Source organism: Antrostomus carolinensis, unplaced genomic scaffold (assembly GCF_000700745.2).
Source record: "Antrostomus carolinensis isolate BGI_N321 unplaced genomic scaffold, ASM70074v2 scaffold36471, whole genome shotgun sequence".
In the NCBI taxonomy this organism is placed as follows: Eukaryota; Metazoa; Chordata; class Aves; order Caprimulgiformes; family Caprimulgidae; genus Antrostomus; species Antrostomus carolinensis.
The window spans coordinates 20,156-41,625 of record NW_010292602.1 but is presented as its reverse complement, the minus strand read 5'-3'; the positions used below and the strand labels follow the sequence as shown (position 1 = coordinate 41,625).

The window sequence follows — 21,470 nt, the reverse complement described above, 5'->3', positions numbered from 1 at the left end:
TAGAGACGGAATCCTGGTACATTTAAAGGTTATCAGGGCCCATTCTGAAAAACACCAGCTGAACTGCATGTGTTTGGTGCTGCCAGTGAGAAGTTTGCCTAGGATGTCATCCCTCAGCTATATATAGCAAACTCAAAGCTCCTTACAGAGAAACCTCTTACCAGTCACTTTCCACAAATGGTGCGTATACCTAAAGGTACTTAGTGAAAATCCTTGAGAGGTATTTAATGCAAAAGCAGTTTGTCTCTCTGGTGTTTTTCAGAAGCTCACACACACCACTAGCAGGGAGAAGTGCAGGGCAGCTACAGCAGAGCACTTGGGCCAGTTACTCATTTTGTCTCAACCAGGCTCTGCCACCCCTAGAGCTTGCCAAGATGTGTGACATGGGGGGGCTTGACAACCTGATTGCCAACACAGCCTATCTGCAGGCAAGGAAGAGTGGAGATGGAGACACCAAGGAGATGCAAAAGAGACGTAAGAGCCTCTCACTGCCCAGGATTGATCAATGCAAAGAGGTTAGAGAGTCCGTTGTTGCTGACTATGACAGCATCTGTGAGCAGCAGCCCATTGGCAAGAAATTCTTCAGAGACTTCTTAGAGACAGTGCCAGAATATTTGGTAGCTAGGAACTTCCTGGATGAGGTGTCAAACTGGGAGTTGGCAGAGGACAGTGTCAAGACCACTACCATGGAGAACATGATCACCAGTTTTCTTAAGGCAGACTCCAAAAACTATCTGTCTTTCCTGAGCTCTGACTTGTCCAGCAAGTGCCAGGAAGCTACTGCGGCAGACTATGAGAATGTCATGCAGCTGGCCAAGGAGGAAACCATACTCTTTCTGAAAGACAAGCCCTTCCAGGACTTCCAGACCAGCCCTTTCTTTGACAAATTCCTCCAATGGAAAGTTTTTGAGAAGCAGCCAATAACTGAGAAATACTTCTATGAGTACCGAGTGCTGGGCAAAGGTGGCTTTGGAGAGGTAAGAGCTGTACTCTTAAGGATATGGGTCATCCCCTTTCAAGACCAGCAAGTGGGTTTGCAAAGAGGAGCTCGGCAGTGGATTAAGAAATTGTCTAAGGTTCTGCAAAACCTGCTCCTTCAGATTGTCCATTTCCCAGAAATTAGGCTGAGTTTGTATCTATACTGTGAGACAGGCTCCAGATGCCTGTTAGTGAAGAGCTACTCTAGAATTTTTATATTCTGTATCCATGCTTGAAAAAAAAGCAGGCGTCTTTACAAAAGCTTGCATGACTGTCCACATAGTTAATTATTAGTCTGCTCCTCGGCACTGTTTTAGCCTGTGCTGGCTCACACACTCCCAGATAATTCCTAGGTGCAGTTTAGGGAATAGCACAGATCAGGACTTGTTCCCGAAACACAGTATTAATCTTTTTTTTCGAGATGGAAGTGAGTTTGGCTGTAGAGATGCAAGGTGTATATGCCACTTAGTGTCATGGTCAGAGAATGGATCCTCTTTCATTTTATTTGCTAATACACGTCTACTAATGATGTCCTCGAGAACTTTGCATAAGGTCCACTGTATACTGGTCTGGAACAGAACAGATTGTATGCTTTTTTTTCTTTATTTTCTCTGCTAGTATACTCTGCCACAGAAGTTAGCATCAGCAGCTACTGTTAGGCATCTCTGATTCCCCAGTTCCTGCCTATTACTGCCCTTGATACTCCAGTCTGTATATGCAAAATCCCTTCATTACCTTTTCTCATGCATCTTGCTTCTCTAGGTTTGTGCTATCCAGGTGAAAAATACTGGCAAGATGTATGCCTGCAAGAAACTGGATAAGAAAAGGTTGAAAAAGAAAGGTGGAGAGAAGATGGCACTGCTGGAGAAAGAGATCCTGGAGAAAGTCAACAGCCCTTTCATAGTCACACTAGCTTATGCCTATGAGAACAAAAGCCATTTGTGTCTTGTCATGACCATCATGAATGGAGGGGATCTGAAGTATCACATCTACAATGTGGGAGAAAGAGGTTTGGAATTGAACAGGGTCATCTATTACTCAGCTCAGATCACCTGTGGGATTCTGCATCTCCATTCCATGAAGATTGTGTACCGGGACATGAAACCAGAAAATGTCCTCCTGGATGATCATGGTAATTGCAGACTGTCAGATCTTGGATTGGCAGTGCGAGTCAAAGAGGGAAAAAGCATCACTCAGAGGGTGAGTACAAATTCATTGAACATGGGCAGAGGGAAGGGAAGCTGTTCTATTTCTAATGTATTACGAGCCCAAGACTTAATTCCCCAGGATTTGTTCTTTGCTAAAGACCTTATGTGGTCATTTCATTCTAAGAGACAGGTGGTAAGAAGATTTGGTTAATTAACTCTCTAGGTGCTATATGTAGTAAAATAGCTTCTATTATACAGTAACAGTAGAATCAAATTGACCTGTTCTTAAGATAAACTCTTGAACTAATCATTTTAGAGGGGCTAACACAGATGTATGAAAATACAGTTTCTGTGAAAGCTGAGGCAGGTTTTTAAATAGAACTTACGTGAAATGGGAATGTTGTGGTGTTTGTGAAGATGTCATTTTGATCGGTGAACCCAAAGCTACGAACCTTACTGTGTTCTACAAGTTATAGATGTATGTACTTATTATGATCAGAAAAAGTAATTTTGTCCAAGGACAGTTTTTGCTACTTGTACATATGTGGGGTTTGTCAGAAGAAAAAAACAAACAAACAAACCCCAACAAAATGGAAGAGTGCATTTAGAAATGTCTAACCACTTCTCTTGGTACTAGTGTAGAATCTCAAAGCAGTAGTGGACACGGCGGTTGTTGCTCCTCATTTTCTATGGCAAGAGTCATCAAGTTGTTATATTTTTATTTTGCTGTTGCTCACTGTTTTTAGAAGCACTTTTCATTGTTATATGGGTGCTTTTATTAGAGCAAAAACTGCAATGAATAATATACTACACAATTGCAGTGTGTTAAGAGGCATTTCTGTTAAAAGCAGTTTTATTCATACAGGAAATTGAAATAGGAGAAGAAAGAAAAAGATTTTTTTTTTTTTTCATTTTCAGTATAATAACTAGGGGGGAGTTAAATGAATAATAATTCCCAGTATTACTCTGCATTTTTATAAATGACACTGAGTCATTTGAACACTACTGCTAAAAAACATTATAGGAGTTAGATATTACTGTTATTTATAGTAATGTCATACACAGGAAGACCCAAAAACACCTTTACAAAATTTGTTGTATTAAGCTTCACCATATACCCATGTAATAAAATGAAAATAGTGCTACTCAGTTAGTTTTTTTTTTACTAACCACAGTTACATTGTCACTTAAAATTGGCAGCAAGTTTATATCATAGCATGCTTTTTGAGTATAACTACTAAATTGTTAGAACTTTAATAAAAACCTGTATAAGCGAAAACAAAAAAAAAATATTCCTCCAGGCCAAATCGGTATTGTACTGTATATCTGAGTGAAGTGCCTAATATCATAAAGCTGTTTCTAGATTTTGGATGGTGGTCTTTATGACAATTTAAGGCTTACCATTTTCAGCCTCTAGTTATAGGGAAATAGTACTGATTTATAATATAAACCAGTCTCATTTCAATTTATTTTTGTTTGCAAAGAATCCTTCTGGTTTGATGGATGTTGTAATACATAGAACTTCATTCCTATCTCCAGCAGTTCTGACTTTAAAGCCTTGTAACCCTCTTTTATGACCTGGTTCTTCATTATCATACTTAAATAGTGTTCTATTGCAGTATGAGAATAATGCCTAACTTTGCTTGAATCATATTCATAAGTCATTCTACTGCCTCAAAGTAATTAACTAATATCCCTGGTACCAAATGAAACCATGGTTTAGCTATCTGGTACAGGTAATGATCATTTACTTCATATGTTAAGGTCAATTTTCCTTACATAGTCTTGCACATATTATGAAGAATTAAGACAGTTTATTTTTTTAAATGTAAGGTAGAAATAATTTTACAAATTGCATCTGTTGTGGTCTTTGTGTAAGGTGATATATTAAAAAAAAGTTGGATTTTTTTTTATGGTATAATGAAAATTTGTGAGTTTGAGTTTAATCTTTCATTTTATTTCTTGTTTTTCATCTTAGAAATAAACAGTAGCAGCAACTGTTGAATTCCTTGTTTTGCTGAATACTGTTTCAGAGGAAAAAAAAAAGTAATAGGCTTTTCTGACTCATATTTTAATAGTTCACTCACACTGAACAGATTTCTACAATGCAAGCTACCCTTGTATTCAGTAAAGCTACTTATGAGATTATATTCATTCTGAGTATGGAGATTGTTTTAGTCTCATACTCATAAATGAAGAAACAGAGTGGTGCATTTCTTTAAATAGAGCACATTCCTCCAAATTGTTTTCTGCAGGTGTGAACTAAATAGATGCTAAAGATAAAGTAAAATAAAGACTTTTCAACATGTCTAAAAATTTCTCTGTGATTTATGTTTTTCTTACTGAGCACTAGTCTTTTCATGATCCAGTGTTAACTGGATCTTCTTTGTAAATAAACAAAATAAAATAGAAAACTCTTCTGTACCTTTTATATATCAAGACGAGTCAAGTAAACAAAAATGCAGTAGACATCTGATCTTAGGTACCTGCTTATAAAATGTTCATCTCCATGCTGGTATGAAAATGTCTCTTAATACATCATATTCAGTGAAACAAAGCAGCAGTTTTCTGCCTTTTTTTTCCTAGGTCTCTTTTTTGCTATATGTTATGAAATAGAAACATCATGTGATTAATTCATCGTTCCTTATACAGGGTTGACTAGTATATGTGGATTTATCTGTGTATTTATTTCATCAGAGTAAAATACAGTGTTTCAATGCATTCTGAAAGTTTTGTACACCTCTCAGGTGTGTACAAGTCATTAAAGATAAATTTGTTCTGCTTTCAAAGCATCAAAAGAATTCCTAGCCTCTCATGTATAAATAAATGCATATCACCCATACATTGGCTGGAGGATCCATAAATCCCTTTTGTAAATCTCGTTAGGTGATTAGGTTATCACACGGCACAAGTGATAGGCTAGTTAACGAGTTCCTGTTCTAGACATTTTCCAAGTTTTCAGTGAAGATTTCTATGAAACTATGTTGTTTATGTACCATTTACCAGTCAAAGATTATTTTCTTTGTGGGTAGAAAGGTTTTTCAATTTTAGATGAGTGACTTCTATGTGATGGTATTATAAAGTAATGTGTGTTTATGCTGCATAAAAAGCATTGTGCAGCTGATGATTTAGTACTTGTATAATTGAAGAAGTATTGTCATTATGTGTGCTCCTTTTGAGAAGTATCTGTGTGCTCTATACTAATTGTCTCTGACTATTATAAATAAAAATCACTGTTTCAGAAACAGTGCTTCATATGAAGGTCTAGAACAATATGAATTGCCAGCCTTAATTTTCTCCCTTTCTTTTCAATTGCTAAAGCAGCAAGTAGGAGCATCTGGCTTTCCATGTGAATGTTATTTTGAACATACATAGGTAGTTGTAAGTAATTGGTACAGTAATAATTACAGACTTAAGAAAACTTTGATTTCACTAAGGTATGCTGTTTTGTATTTGTGAAGTGCTAGCTGGCTTTAGAATGGAGAAATCACAAAAAAAATAAATACACAAATTTGATCAATAACAGTCTTGGAAATAAAAGAGGTAGAAAGCAATTGAAAGCTACTTACAATGTATTTTTTCTTTGTGAAACAAACCTGGATTGTGTGGGATCTTTTTGTGATATATACAAGTACCTGTGCAGTCTACCTAAAAATGTGTATATGCACACTCACTCAGGCAGAGTTCTTACATCACTGGAAACAGAAATAAACTCTTTGCCAGTGATAATGTAATTGTTCAGGACTTCAGGAAATACTATGACGTTTCGTACAAATGTGCCTGTAGCATCTGTTCTGATGTGCTGATCGTACAGTGCATAAACTAGGTTGTATCTTAGAATTACACCTTCTTGAATGTTGATATTCTCTTTGTCTTATATAAATAGGCAACAAGAAGAAACTGAGAGCCTGCAAAGATGGCTTATGCATAGGCAAAATGTTTTGTCTAGTTATGTACTCAATTAATTCTGAAACTAGTTCTTTTTGCATATGAGAAATGAGGAGCCTCCATCCCAGGTTTCTCCACTTGAACAGTTTGACCTGGCATCCTTTTTCCTGAAGTCTCTGCAACTTTTTCTCATACAACTCAAAATTCACTTGTTGTATGAGTCAAATGCTCCTGCCCTTATCCAAAAGAGTTATACTACTTAATTTCCTGAGAAAGGTTGTGAGAAAAGTGTGTTCTTCTTCTGTTTAGTACCTTCATATCCTCTGCCTATCCAAATACAGGGGACTTAATTCCGTTTTTCCAGAAGTCAGTGCATATTTGCTGTTTATTTTGGGAAGAACTTTCTGCCCTTAGTGGGTAAAGGCTTTTGTGCAAAGTAGCTGTGGCATGTAAATTTGTGCATATGCATGTGAGCTAGAGCACTTAAATATTGACATAATAACTGTGAAAAATAAACCAAGACAAACATATTTTTGTAGTATTTATAAAAGTGCATTCATATCTTCAGAGGTTTCAAGCTTCTTCACAGTTTTCCTGTGCTATGTTTTATGTATTTGAAGGACATAATAATATTTTTATAGGAAAAACATGTTTTTGTTAAAATCTTACTCAAAATGTCCTTTTGCCCTCCTGTATGTTTGTTTATTATACGATTCTATTTCTTAGGAAAACAGAAGAAAATCTATTTAGATGTTCCTGAAACTTGCAGTTTAATTTCAAGGCAGTTAAGAAGCAAGAGGAGGGTTCAGACTTGTGAAATAAAAAATAACTCAGCAAGCTATTCTGTGGTTGACCTTTGGTCATTATCACATGGCATTCTTATTGGATAAGATTCTCTAAAAATTTATTCTTCCTTTGCACTTTGAAAAATGACAGCCCTTCCATTTGCTCAGGATTGGAGTTACTTGCTGCTATTTTACAGTTTAAAAACCACCACTCTGCTTATGCATTTTTAAGTATGACATGTAAAATTCATAATGTTTTATTAGCAGAACTTTGTTCTTAAAAATTTTTATAATCACAATCGTTATGAAGTGCGTAATCATGACAGGTATTACAGTTATTTTAAATCTCTGAAACATAGACCTTACAGAATGCAACCTTATCCACTATGAATGCCATGATCATGAGAGTGAAGGGAGCCAAAATGATTTTGTGGGATTATTCTGCCTCCTGCAGTTTCGGAGATGGCAGAAAGGATACTGTAGTAATCTAAAATTATGAGAATGCAATGTGTCCCACGAAATGCTTTTCCTCCATACAACGTGCCACCCATGAGGTATGTTTTTCTGTCTGGGAAGAGTCACTGGAGCCCTTTAAGACATAGCATCAGGTCTCTTTGCATGACTTCTAACTTCGTTCTTAATTCATTTTAATTTGACAGTTAATAAATGCTATAGCATGTTCTATAAAAAAGCAAGAGAGAAGATTCCTTATCAAGCTCCTAGAGTTGGTAGAATGCTTAAATTAAGCTCTTTGAACAAGAAAAACGGTATGTAAATACTAAAGACTACTGTTTAGTCCCTTTGTCTCTTGAGGCTCATTATTTATTATAAAAAATAATCTACATTCTGAAATTATCTCTTTGGTAAATTATCTAGTGGATCACTTATTGGTTCAACATTGTCAAAGTTATTTTTATTTTATTGGGTAAGAAATGCAACATTTAGCTGACAATGTAATTCCTTGAACTGTTGATTTGACAGCTTTGACCAGAACCAGTATTGCAGGAACTTATGTTATGGGATTGTGAGGAATGTCGTACTTATGTTCGTATTGGACCACATGTGACATTCCACTTACTGTGATGAGTAGTTTCAGTTAACAAACATATAATGACTTTTTTATGAAGACAGAATAAAATCCTGAAATTACAGACACAAGCAAGTGACAACTGTGGGCTTGCTTTTGCTCATTGTTCAAGTTTAAAATCCGCTAGTGAAAGGTAGCAGGTTCAGAATACGTGGAGGTGGTTCTTAACACAGTGTGCAGCTGAGCTGTAGGACTCTTTTGCAAAAGATCTTGTAGGGTCTAAGACTTTATATGGGTTCAGGGGAAGGGTGGAGAATTGATGGAAAACAACTTTGTTGAAGGAAACCATTTCTGTCTCTGGAAGCATTTCTGTCTCTTGAACTGCAAACAGTTGGAGTCTAGGAAGGTATTAGAGAAGTATCAGTGTACACACCAGGTTCTTACAGTCTTCCCTCTGCATCCATTTTTTGCCCAATTGACAGACAGTAAACTGGCCATATGGGCCTTTGGTCTGATGCGACCAGTACCTGTCTTCCTGGATTTACATGTAAAAGAATTGTACCTCCAGCATTAGTCATAATCCTGAAAGATAAAGTGGATTAAATCCCCTGGATTTCAGTGACAGACAGTAACCATCCAGGCCACACTGTCATTTGCACTGCTTAACCTACAGGGGCTGTGATGACATGGGAGGGCCAGTACCCTTCTCAGGGCACCTTGCAGTCCTGTTCCCTTGGTCACACTGGCACTGAACACAGAATTTCTCTTTGATGTCCCCTTTTTGAGAAAGCCACCTACACATCGTGCTAGGATACTGTATTTGCATTCATTGTGAAGAGCTTCATAAAATATATACAGAGCTATGTAGATGGAGAATTTTCTCCCTTATTAATATTGTTTATGGATTATTCTATGGTCACTGAATAATAAAACCATAAACATCTCTGAAGTGAAGTTGTATTATTCCCACATTATAGATGGGAAATGGTCAGGAGAATTTAAAGGGGAAATCATGTTACAGGAAAACTAGAGAACTCTGTAATTCTTGAATTCTAATTGTATGCTTGTGAGTCTGTACCAAGTGTTCCTCTTGTCCGAGATGCTCCATCCCTATAATGTCTGATTGCTTGGCCATCTATGAATGCATATTTCTTCTGATGACAGTTCACCAAGGTGAGGGTGTTATCAGATTCCATCTACAATGGAGATCTGAGGCATAGAATAGTGATTTTTACATGGTCATGCAGGAGGAAAGCAGGGAAATGTTATAGAGTCCAAAGTTAAAATTGGTGCCCAGTTACTGGACTGTCCTCTCTCAAGCCATTTATTCCTTTGATTTTCTTATATTGTGAATCTAAACTGAAAAACATGCTGTAAATGTGTCTTGTTTCTCTTCCCAAGTGTGAGCACAGAGGCAGCCTGCTCTTACTGTCACAGAAGTCGCTTTCTCTTTCATTTGTGCAACTTCCTTGATTCCATTGACTACTGATGTCCAAGCTTAAAAGAGTAAAAAGCGATTGTGGATTATTTTTACTGCTCCAGTTAGTGACTTTGAACCTAGAGACTCCTTTTTTTTCCCTAATAGAGCAGAAATTTAATTTGTCCCTTTTGTGCTTTTATCTGTATGGGGTATTTTAAGGCAGACAGCTTTCCCTGTTAAAATTATGTCCCTATGTGAAAATGAAAAAGACTTTGGTCTTGAATTTTGTGTAAGCGTGTGGGATTCAGTAGCTCCTAAGCTCCTCTACAGTCTTTCTTCTTATAATTTCCTGGTACTCTGAAGAGTCCTCCTTGTGTTCTGAATAAGTTGCCCATTGATTTATGATGGGCTGTCCCATCGTAAGGTCCTTCTCTGTTCTAAGCATTAACGACATGCCAAATTCTTTGTTCTGTGACACTTTTCAAGGCCTTTTGTCCTAATTAGGTTTGATTTTTAGTCGCTCTTGGGAGAAAAGTGAACGTTGTGAGTGAGTGACAGAGGCAGGTCGGTTGCTGTTCTCTACATCTAGGGCCTGTTAGCTCGTGTCCAGGGGAGAGCTTTCTGTGGTCTGTTCCCGCACTCCTGCAGGGTCTGTTAAGGCCGTTGCTGAAGGAGCGGAGGAACAGCTGCTCGAGAGAACAAAGCAGGCAGTGGCACCCCTCGGAGGAAGGAAGGACCGAGCCCCAGGAAACAGCTGATGGAGCTAAACTCAGCTTGTTTTTTTTACCTCTGTTCAACAGTTCTTGTGCCATGGCAAACAAAAGATAGACATTCTGATTTGCTTTACTGTTTGGTTTGTGATATCAATTGAGTTTGTTTTGCAGAGATCTGTGGGAAAAGGTAGAGAGATCTAAATCCCATTTCTCCTCATTTGCCTGTTTCTGTGTTGATGAAAACTCCAGAGTTTTCTGTTTCTTTCTCCCCTGCATCTGCTGGAAGCTGGGATAACAGGGGTGTTGGAGGGACTTTCCTTTCTCCAGACAGCGATCTGAACAGGATGAGTTGGCACACGTATGCTGCGGGCCCTGCTCTGCTCCGGGCTGTGGTGTGCCGGGTGCTCGCTGGCTGTACTGGGAACTTAGTGCACTTAGGATCACATCTTGTATTACTAAAAGATAATAATTATATGGCCTTTTAAAAATTTATGCAGGATCGCATTTCACAAAAGAAACATTTGTATACTTCCAGATGAGTCATTTCTACTGTGCCCTGTCAAACTACACTCAAAGCAGCAATTCCACTTAACAGAACTTCTTCACTAATGTATCCAAGGACATTTGGTCATTACATTGTAGAGGATTATTGAAAAATTGTATTTTGGGTTGCTCTCAAGATACAGACATGAAAGGAGAAGTAGATTTTGTAGCCCTTTTCAAAAGCAAGTAAATTAAAATGTAACTGACTGAAATTTAATGACTATTTTTATATTGCAAACAGTGTTTATGAGTAAGGCATCCCGCTCATCATCACAAAAAACAATGTTAGATGGGAAAGCAAGCAAAAAATAGCTGGTGTTGCACTGACTACACTTCAAAAAGTTGTGTGCCTCTGCAATGGCATATGATTTCTGCCTTCTGTAAGAAAGCTGGGATAATATAACATTCTTTGGCTCCTTTGTGATATTTTTTTAATTCTATCCCATTAGACACTTCCACATCAATGAAGGGGTAATTCCATGTGTTTATGTGTCTCTATAAGGTCACTTGAGAAGTCAACACATATTCATATGGTTCCTGGTCTTATCAGGAATGCTACAGGAAGGAAGAGAGTAATGTGCTTGACCTTGGTTTCAGTCAAAACCCGATGGACGTTCTGGTAGTGTAGAGCTGAAAACAAAGAAATTCAACTTTATGAGTGTGGGTTTTTAAATTTTGTCTCTTTCCATTAAAAGAGTGAAATTTATCCATGTAAAACAAGATCTATTAAGAAAAAATGCTTTTCTGTTAACACACAACTTCTGAATTTACTTATAAATTGTTTTCAGTGAAAACAACTACAAAATCATACAAACCTAATGATGTTTTTGTGTCATAGACATACCAGTAACATACTTAAGAGGTATCCATTCTGAGGCATAGTCAGAGAATTCTAACTGAATTAAATATTTGATATCAAGCCATGGCAAATAGACACCTTATCAAAAATAATGCATTTATCTTTTTTGCAATATATTTTAATTCCTTTGCTTTCTGTCCTTTTTTTTCCTTTTTACGTTTAAGTATAATTTACAGTATATTTGTTTACTCCTTGGCCTGCTGATAGTAACTTAACTCATTGCTCTGATTCATTTTTGCTTTGGGAATCCGGTGGATACATTTTCCACCTAATACACTTTTTTTTTTGCTGCTCAGATCCCACGACTGCTAGTGAGAGCTGTATGGTTTAAAAACTCCCTTCACTAAGCTTCTGTTTTACCTGCTTAAATAAATCTCTCATGAGTCATTGAGGCTGCCTTTCATGTTGCCACAGGATCTCTTTCTTTGGAAGATGATCTAATTTTTGACATCTTGTTCTCCGTAATGATTTTGTGCAGGGATGTTAGGTTTTAGCTTCCCTCTAATGCTATCTACTCCCCAAAGATAGAATTAAGTCTTCATTTGAAAGATATATGTTCTTGCAGTTCCGGGAGTTGAATAATTCCTTTTTTGTGTTCCCTAATACAGCAAATGCTTATGGCTTTATCATATTTCTGCCCAAATTATCATCTTTCTTCCCAAATCATTTTGCCAAAGCTCCATGTCTGTAGAAATAGGTAGGAAAGACTAAAATTTAAGGTCTTTTCTTCCTTTCTTCAAATTCCTGTTTTGGTAAAGATTGCAGAGATTTAAGTATTACTTCCCCTTGCTTGTTCATGTGTTTCTTCCCCCTTATACATCATTGCTGACTGCTTGTGGAATGTGCTTCTGTTATAGAATGGTAAAATTTAAGTGGCTTTTGAGTCTCAGGGGTTATGAGATTAGGTTTAGATTTCTGCTTCTCAGCCTATTCCTTCATTATGAATCATAGAGAAACTTCAGGTTTGGGAGAGATTTCTTTTAAGATTAGGTTCAAGTTTTGATGAAGTTTTGTGAGAAAGTTCTCAAAATTCTGAATTGGAATTGTTTGACATATCAGAGGAACAATATATGTTTCTAGACTTCTCTCAGATTGAGCTGGATCAGCTCAATAACAGCTCAAAAGATTTTAGTGCTACTAGAATTTTGAAGTTGAATTGTTCAAACTAACCTCATCCACAGTCTTTCACTTCAGTCTGAAGGGAAGCTGTTGTTGATCCATCTCTAGTTTCTATTAAATTGTGGTCCTGCAGTCTTTCTGGTCTGTGGTTATGGTCTCGCTTTCTCTGTTCTTGAGAAACATGAGTACTGTGTCAAAGCATGATTTTCTTCTGTGTGATATGACTTACTGGATGTTATGTGGAAAATTAACATGGAAGAGACCGAAATTACTTGGCAACTATTTCTTTTGAAAAAACAATTATGTAAGAAAGAACACAAGTGGAAGGAAAGAGAGGCAGTCTGAAAGGAGCTGCCTTGAGACACATAGGTGATCACAGAATTCTTGGTCTAGATGATCTTTCAAGGTCCCTTCCAATCCCTAACCTTCTGTGATTCTGTGATTCTGTGATCCGGTTCCCGTATGATGATGCTAAGTTGCAGCAAAGTAATGTCTTATCAGAAAGACCAAACTGTGCTGTCAGGGAACATTTTGATGATGGTATGACTCATCAGTTCCCCAAGGCATTAGTGTCCCAACTTCATCTCAGTGAAAATAAGAATGTTTAATACTTCCCAGAAGAAAAAAAAAAAAAAAAAGACAAAAAATATTCCAGAAGCCTGCATAGTGTCTGTGCTCACTAACCCAAAATGAGCTCTATGGCTGTCCTTTTGTACCAGACTTTTTCTCCTACTTTCAACCCCTCCTCAGCCTTCCAGGTTTCATGATCTTTTGAGGCCAGATGGGTCTGGGTTCTGCAGTCCATATTTGAGCATTTGTCCCCCGTTCTGAATGGAGCACTAACCATACATAAAAATCTAAAACCATCAGGGTATCTCTCAATATTAACTTTTACTTAGAGAAATTCAATGCAAACAGTAGAAATTAGCTGTGGAGTAGTATCAGCTGCTGCAATGTCTTATCTGGCTTCTCTAGACTTCTGTGGTTGTAGTGGGAGGGGCAACAGTTGGCTTTTAACCTTTTCTTTTGCTTTCAACCTGGCTGATATTTTTTTTTGTTCTTATCTCATTCCTGTTTTTCAAAAAAACAACAAAACCACAAAGAGGGAAAACAAACTGGATTTAATTTTCTGTCCATTAGGCTAATATTGTAATTGATGCTAAGATGTTCCTTCTTGTACACATTTTTTACAGTACAGTCTATGCCATAATCTATAGTGGAGTGAGCTAAAGTTTATAGGGAGACCTGACTCAGAAATACTGTGCCTAAAGTTGCAAAAATTAGAGGAGTTACCCAAGTCCCATAAAATAAAATTAATCTGTTGAGCTGTGCTTTTTACAAATATAATTTGCCCAAATGAGCTTTAGTTCTAGTTACCCTTTTCTAACTGTCTTTTGCTTTGGAGTGAATCTGTCACTACTTATATTTTGGTAGCAATAATGATGACCATCTTGAATAATGTTTAGTGAGATTTTGCACAAATATATTTTTTATTTTAAATGGTAATACTACTAATTCATCAGTCTCAGTATTTGAAAAATACATAAAAGAGGTTCAAGCAACTTCTGACATAGTTATCACAGGTAGTTCAATCTGGTAAATAGACAAATTAAGATACAGCATCAGATGTGGCAGGAAATGTTGGGTCATCTGTTTCGATTGAAATCTCACATCCTCAGTCATGTAACAGTGCAGCAGCAAGTGTAAGAGAGGTTGACCTCCTCTCTTCCCTCCCAGGTGAATCAGCTCCCTAGAGGGAGAGGCAGCAGGAGCTATTCTGAACACTGCACAGTCTGTCCCCCAAGGGAGAACATGCCAAGCCTGATCTGGGAAAAGAGCAGGCAGATTCCCCTCTCAAAGAGAGGAGAAGTGTCCATTAGTACTGTATGTACTTTGCAATAGGCTGTATGTCTTTATTTGTAGAGCTTTTTTCAGTTAGGAAACATGAACTCATTCTTTCACCTGAATGCATGTCATTTACTAGTTATAATTTCCATAGGTTTACTTTCTTACAGTGGTTTTAAGAGTTTTTCTTGGCCCTTGATGGTAGTACTTCCTTCCAGAAACCAACAGGGAGTGTGTATGGAAACTTCCTAATGTAGCTCAGCTACTGTCCTGATGAGAATTTTCTCACTGGCAACAGACCCCTGTGTTGGACCAGTTATAACCACTGAAGGGAGAGGGAATGGGTGATTGTTTGTCTGGTTTTTGTCTTTTTTTAATCTTTTCAAATTAATTACCAGTTGTGTTTACAGGACAAAACTATCAGCACTATCTTCAACAGGAAAAAAAAATATGAAAGAAGAAAGCAAGCCAAAATATTAAATTAAAGAGAAACCACTTTTAGGCAGAAATTTCACAGGCATTTTCCCTTTGAGAAGCATATTTAAGACAGTTTTTGCATATACCAGGATGTTTTAAGATAAAATAATCCATATACTAAAACAGAGTTATACTTCCAAGTTTCTAGTTAAAAAAAATATCAATTCTACAGAGTTTCTAGATATAAAATATGTAAATTGTATTAGTAATATTTTTTTAAGAATTATACACTAGTCTGTTTAATTGTATGCATTTCATTAGTGACACTGTGTAGTGAATCTGTCTGTGTCTTTGCAATAGGCTGGGACAAATGGTTATATGGCTCCAGAAATCCTGAAGGAAGAGGAATACAGCTATCCTGTGGACTGGTTTGCTATGGGATGTAGTATTTATGAGATGATTGCTGGGCGAACACCATTCAAGGATTTCAAAGAAAAGGTCAATAAGGATGAAGTCAAAAGAAGAACTCTGGAAGATGAGGTGCAATTTGAACATGCCAACTTTACAGAGGAAGCAAAAGATATTTGCCGACTGTTTTTGGCCAAGAAAACAGAGGATCGTTTAGGAAGCAGGTATGCCTTACTTCTCAAACTCAGTGAAAGACAAATTAAAGGTGCAAACAATATTATTATTTTACATATTACACTAAGTGAGATCAGATCTTGACTTTCTACAGAGTACTGAATTTTCCTTTTCACTTCTAGGGAGAGAGAAGTGGAAGGTTTTGAAGATAGTGTAGAAATAAGGGATTTTGTTGCAATAATGATTATCCATCCTCACTCCAGACTACTGATAGGAGTTTTCTTCTTGGTATTTTGTGGGGTTAGACTCTCTATAGTTCTGAGAGAATGGAGCAGCTCATTTCTCTTGCATTTTCTTTCCTAAAGGTAAAGTACATTCGAGTAGATATCTGCATCTATATTATTGCAGAGTGAATGCAGAATCTTAGGCTGTATCACTTACTGGAATGATACAGGCAAAAATCCAAATCTGCAGTGTGGATTCTCTTCCCTGCAGATATCTAACTTGCAAGGCTGCGTCACTGGCTTCCTACTGAAAAGACCTTAAACCCTCTGCTTTACTGAAATGCTTTTAAAAAATCTTGTAGAGGTTTTGGTCTTTCTAACTCATCCTGGGGAGGAAAGAGAGGAAAAGAATATTGGGCACAGATTCTTATGAAGTAAAACATTTTTTGGGACTTCAGAGATGCTTTTAGGATGATGAAGACTGGTGGATGTATCCCTGAGTTAGCAATTTCAAGTCATGGTTCAGTAAGAAGCTAAGCATTGTAATACATAACTTGTAATATTTCTGATCCCTCTGATACACACACATAAATAATTTAGTGCATTTCTAATGAGACAGACTGGGGATCTACATTTGCAATATAGACAAAATAAAAGAAATATAATAAAAATGTAAAAAATTAAGAGGAAACTGATAGAACCTGTTGTTAGGATATACCATGATTTGAATCACCTATGAATAGAAATGTATGTATCAGGTGTTTTTCCAGTCCAAAGGTGAAATAGATGCAGAGACTTAATAAAAATACATAGATAGTCTTCTAAATTTATGTTTCATAACAATGAGGAATAGTTTTGCAAAATGTTAATCACACATTTGCCTGAAAGAATTAACTTTAATGAAAGGTAATATATCGTTAATATACATATTCTTCTTATTCCATTGCTAAATGAAGACAACTACTCTTTATGCCTGATGAGTTTTCCTAACAGCTCTGCAAGGCTGCAGAAAAAAAATATTTTCAACAGCACGTTGAATATGTTTGATACAAAATATGTATTATTTTTAATACATTTTAAAAGCTTGTTTTAAAAACCATACAAAGCGTTTAGAGCAGTCTACCTAACAAACAAGTGTGCTTTGCAGACATTGTCTTACAGCATTTTGTGAAGTAAACAAATTTCAGAGTAGGGGAAAAATAAATTTAGACATTCTGAGTGACTTGGTCAAGTTCATTCAGCAAGTCTGAAGCAAAACCAGCAACAGACTACTCACTTACTGGAGTATCTGGGAATCATTTACAATCACTGTTTACTGTTATGTTATTTCTCAGCTATGAGAGAAATGTGCACAGAAAGGTAATTGCACAAATTATTTTCTCTTTTCTGCTATTTAAGATATTCCTGCTTTTATGTGCTGTACTCAGAGAAGGAAAGTGATAGGATGTATACCATGCCTGGGTGATACAGAATAAAAGCTTGCATGTACCTCTTAATACTATTCAGGTGATACTATTCAGGGCAGCTCATCCTTATGTAAAGATTAGCACCGTAATGCTACTAAGGACAACAAGACCTTGGGTTATCTACATAAGTGCCTGTTGCATAAGTTAAAGCTGCTCAAGAACAGCTTTACTTTGTACACCTGACCTTTTAAAATACCCCACTCTTTTATTGAAGACTCAGTGTCACTAACTCAGGAAAGGTGTAACCCTTTTTCTCTACTCAAGGTTTTTGGGATTGACATCTCAAATCCCAAATCTGTAAAGTGATTTTGTTTTTTTTTTAATGGAGGAATACAACATTGACAGAGTTCAGATGAGTTCACTTGCTTTCTATTGAAGTTACGTAAATGTGCAACTCGCACAGGAAGAGCTGAAGTTCATCTCCAGGTGGCTGAAAGATGCCTCAGTTGGTTCCAGTAGATGGCGTTCCTGTAGCTTTCTGGTTTTCAACTTTTTATAAGTTTTGGTGGTGTCAGAAAATACATCAGGAGGAGAAAGACTGCAGCAATCCATTCTGGAGCCTTCACCAGCTTCTGGTGCTTTTTGGTAAATGTTACAGAAAGGAAGAGCAAATAAAGTGAAATTTTTGTGAGTGTGTCTGCCCAGCAGGATTGTTGGCACTACTAGCACACTAGTGTCCTAGGACACTAATTAATTTGAACAGCAACTCTAATGCACTTCAATCTAATAGCAAATGTAAAAAAACCACATCAAGCTGGAGGGCTGCTCAAGTACTTGGTTATCTCTAGTTAGTTAAGTTAGGAGGTGATTTTGCAAGACTATGTATATGCAGAGGTCATGATCCCTGTTGGCTTACTCTATACATTCATAATTTTATTCATATGGCTCTTTTGGGTTGAAAACATCATTTTTTCATTGCCCTGGGTGCCTGGATGGCAGCATCTATCGTTCTTCAGGCTGTGATTTAGCATCCTCGTCATGGTGGTGTGCAGTGGTTAGTGGCTGGTGGTGACATGCTCAGAAGAACCAGGCTGCAGAGGCACAAAATGACAATTTTCAAACAAGGAAGCTGAAAAAGACAGCTGGTGGTTTCATCTCAGTTGTGCCTGGATAGCACCAAGGCAGGCCAGAAGGATGGCAGGACAGCATATGAGGAACTGGCAGTAATGGCAAGCTGGAGGAGCTGTTCTGCGTGTGTGCTATAAGGTCTTAAAAAAGGAAGATTTTCTATAGTCACACAAATCTGCTACTTCTGTATGGTGCTTCTACACATTTGCAAAGATAAAAAGACTTGCCAGAGGTTTGTGTTGCATTTTATTCATAGAATGTTGTTTAGAAATACATGAGGGCTTACACTTGGCTAAGTATATGATTTAGTGAGGAAGTGGGGAAAAGAAAAAACCAAGATGTCAGCAACTACCATTTTCTCAGGCCAAAACGCAGACAAATGTGGTTTTCCTACGTTTCCATTTTCAAGGTCCATAGGTGTAGAAAATACAGTGGTCCTCTCTGCTCCTTCTTTCACTAGAATTCAAACCTCAAACTTTGCATGCCTTGACACTAGAGGCACAGTTCAAAAGCTGTGGTCCTTGGTCATGCTTTAACAAGCATACATTTGAGGCTCAGATTATTCTTATCATCAGAATATCCCACAAGTCTCTCTATGGATTTACAATGAAACAATTCACGGTTTCTTTTGTAACAAAAGTTCTCCCTGAATTATGCAGGTTTTTTTCATAAGTTGTACTTAAAATATGTATTTGCAATTATTTTAGTCCTTTCTGGATTTTATTACTGGGTTGTAACAGTATTAATAAAGGATTGTGTTTGTGACAGTGGCACACATACTTTTGCTAATGTCATTATTTGTGAATTTCTTTCTTAAAATTTTTGTTAATTTATAAGAATAGTTCATTTGAGTGAACACACTCACTGAAAATGGGAGTGTTTATTAGAGCAACATAACTGAGTTTTATGATGTAAACACATAGCTGCTTTGAATTAACATAAAACCAGAAATGTCATTTGTCACCACTTACCTGTTCGGACTTGTTCCTCAGAGTCAGTCCCTAGATGTATTAACCCAGTGTACCCCAGTCTAGAGTTTAGTACATGGAATCCTAGAATCATAGAATGGTTTGGGTTGGAAGGGACCTTGAAGATCATCTAGTTCCACCCTGTCCTTGAACACTTCCAGTGAAGGGGCATCCCAAGGAAGTTGTGGCTGCCCCCTCCCTGGAAGTGTTCAAGGCCAGGCTGGATGAGGCTTTGAGCAACCTGGTCTAGTGGAAGGTGTCCCTGCTGATGGCAGGGGGGATGGAACTAGATGATCTTTAAGGTCCCTTCCAACTCAAACCATTCTGTGATTCTATGATCCAGAACTTCCCTGGGCAACCTGTTCCAGTGTCTCACCACCCTCGCAGTAAAGAATTTCTTCCTAATATTGAATCTAAACCTCTTCTCTTCCAGTTTAAAGCCATTGTCCCTTGTTCTATCATTAACTGGCCTTATGAAAATTCCCTCCTTAGCTTTCCTGTAGGCCCCTTCAGGTACTGGAAGGCCACTATAATGTCTCCCTGGAGCAGCCTCAAGTCTCATATTCTTACCCTAGTTAATGTAGCACCAACCACTAGACTTTCATTGTTGGACAGTAAATCTAATACTTCCCCTCCCCATCCTGCTGTATTTTCAGTTCTGGTTAGAGTGTATCTTTGGATATGGGTACCTCAGTGTGCTGCCAGAAGCAGCACTGCAACTCTTGTGTGGCACCTTGCCCAGACTAATTTACCCTGAGAGGTAAAGTAATGAATAATGGGATCAGGATGTTTTCTGCCTCTCAGCTTTGTTTATATTGTGCAATGCAGCATTCTTTGGTTATGAGAAAAAGGAATTGCATTGCATGAGATGTGTGTGTATGTGTATATATATGTATATCTGTATCTCCTTACCTTAAAATAGACATGTATACAACACAAGGACACACCTGAGAGCATCTGATTGCAAAACAATGTAATGATTAACAAACTTTTGCTTTATTGCAGAAGTGAAGATGATGATCCAAGAAAACATTGTTTCTTCAAAACAATAAATTTCCACAGGCTAGAGGCAAACCTTGTTGACCCTCCATTTGTGCCAGATCCATCAGTTGTCTATGCCAGAGATCTTGCAGACATTGCTGACTTCTCTGAAGTACGAGGAATTGAGTTTGATGACAAAGATAAGAAGTTCTTCAAAAAGTTTGCGACGGGTGCTGTCCCTATAGCCTGGCAGGAAGAAATTATTGAAACAGGACTGTTTGATGAACTGAATGATCCTAGCAGAGCAGATTCTGGGGGATATGCAAATGGAGGTGAAGCTAAGTCAGGAGTCTGTTTGTTGTTGTAAATATCACATAATTAACAAAAAGAGTAGAAACCACCTCAGAACTTTCCATATTCTGACACTGCTTCAGAAACTCCATGCATCTGTTTAAGAAGAACCAATCGGTGTAATGTGACATTGACAGGCTATGTAGGACCACCAGCTGTATAGACTATATTGTTTTCCTTTGCTCTAACAAATGAGATATTTTTGTTTTATTGAAGATTTATCAAGATGAAGAACCATATTTCTCTAAGAAACTTAGAATGATAGGAATTCTGCAATACAAAAAGTGATAACAGAGTGAAGAGGCAACACCTTTTGAAAATGACTGACTACCATTTTGAATACATTCATTTGTTGGTTTTCTTTCTATTGTCTTGTTATTTTTGTTAATATTTCCTCTTCATTCTACAGTTTTCAAGAAAGAATTTTTTAATTTTCAAGTAATATCCTCAGCTAGACAATGGAGCTCACACACCATTTCAAATTTGGAATCTTACTGGTTAGATAGTCTGTCTGTTGTTAATTTCTGTTAGTTTTTGAATGGTTTGATTGTAATATGCTCAAATTGTCATAAAATGTAAAAGAAGGCTCTATATATCATTAGGAAATAGGACTGACAGGATCAAACTTTTTTCAACGTTGATTTTAACGGAGTGAAGATAAGATTGCACTAAATTAATTGAATAAAGCATTTATTTATTAAGTGTATTCTTTTAAGTGATAATACAATATACAAAGGTCTTTTGACAATCAATTTTAAACTTTTATCAGGTTTCATAATAATTTTTCTGTATTTTGGAGATAAATTAAGCTACAAATAGACCAAAACAATTTGTAACAGGCTTTTTACAAGACATTTATTTCACTGCAATATAAATTTTAGTTTAGTAGTTTGAAATTCGTTATACTGTTACAGTGCTGTAACACTGGAAAGGTTGTGTGTTGACACCATCTTCAAATGTTCGTTGATTCTCATGCAAATTTTGATGTGTTTTATTTTTCAATTTTATGTCAACCTAAATTGAATTAATTGGAAACATTTCTGCAAATGCTTGCTACTGCTGAAGTGTGTTACTTGTGAGGTGCATCC

At 37.1% G+C, this 21,470-nt stretch overlaps 1 protein-coding gene across 1 annotated transcript; it reads left to right on the top strand.

The window, feature by feature from the left end:
* The first annotated feature begins 227 nt into the window (after positions 1 to 227).
* On the top strand, positions 228 to 20,745 carry GRK7 (G protein-coupled receptor kinase 7). Its single transcript, XM_010177034.2, has 4 exons — positions 228 to 977; positions 1,741 to 2,178; positions 15,103 to 15,374; positions 20,056 to 20,745. The coding sequence occupies exons 1-4, from the start codon at positions 228 to 230 to the stop codon at positions 20,396 to 20,398; spliced, it is 1,803 nt and encodes a 600-aa protein (XP_010175336.1). The 3' UTR covers positions 20,399 to 20,745.
* Positions 20,746 to 21,470: the final 725 nt, after the last annotated feature.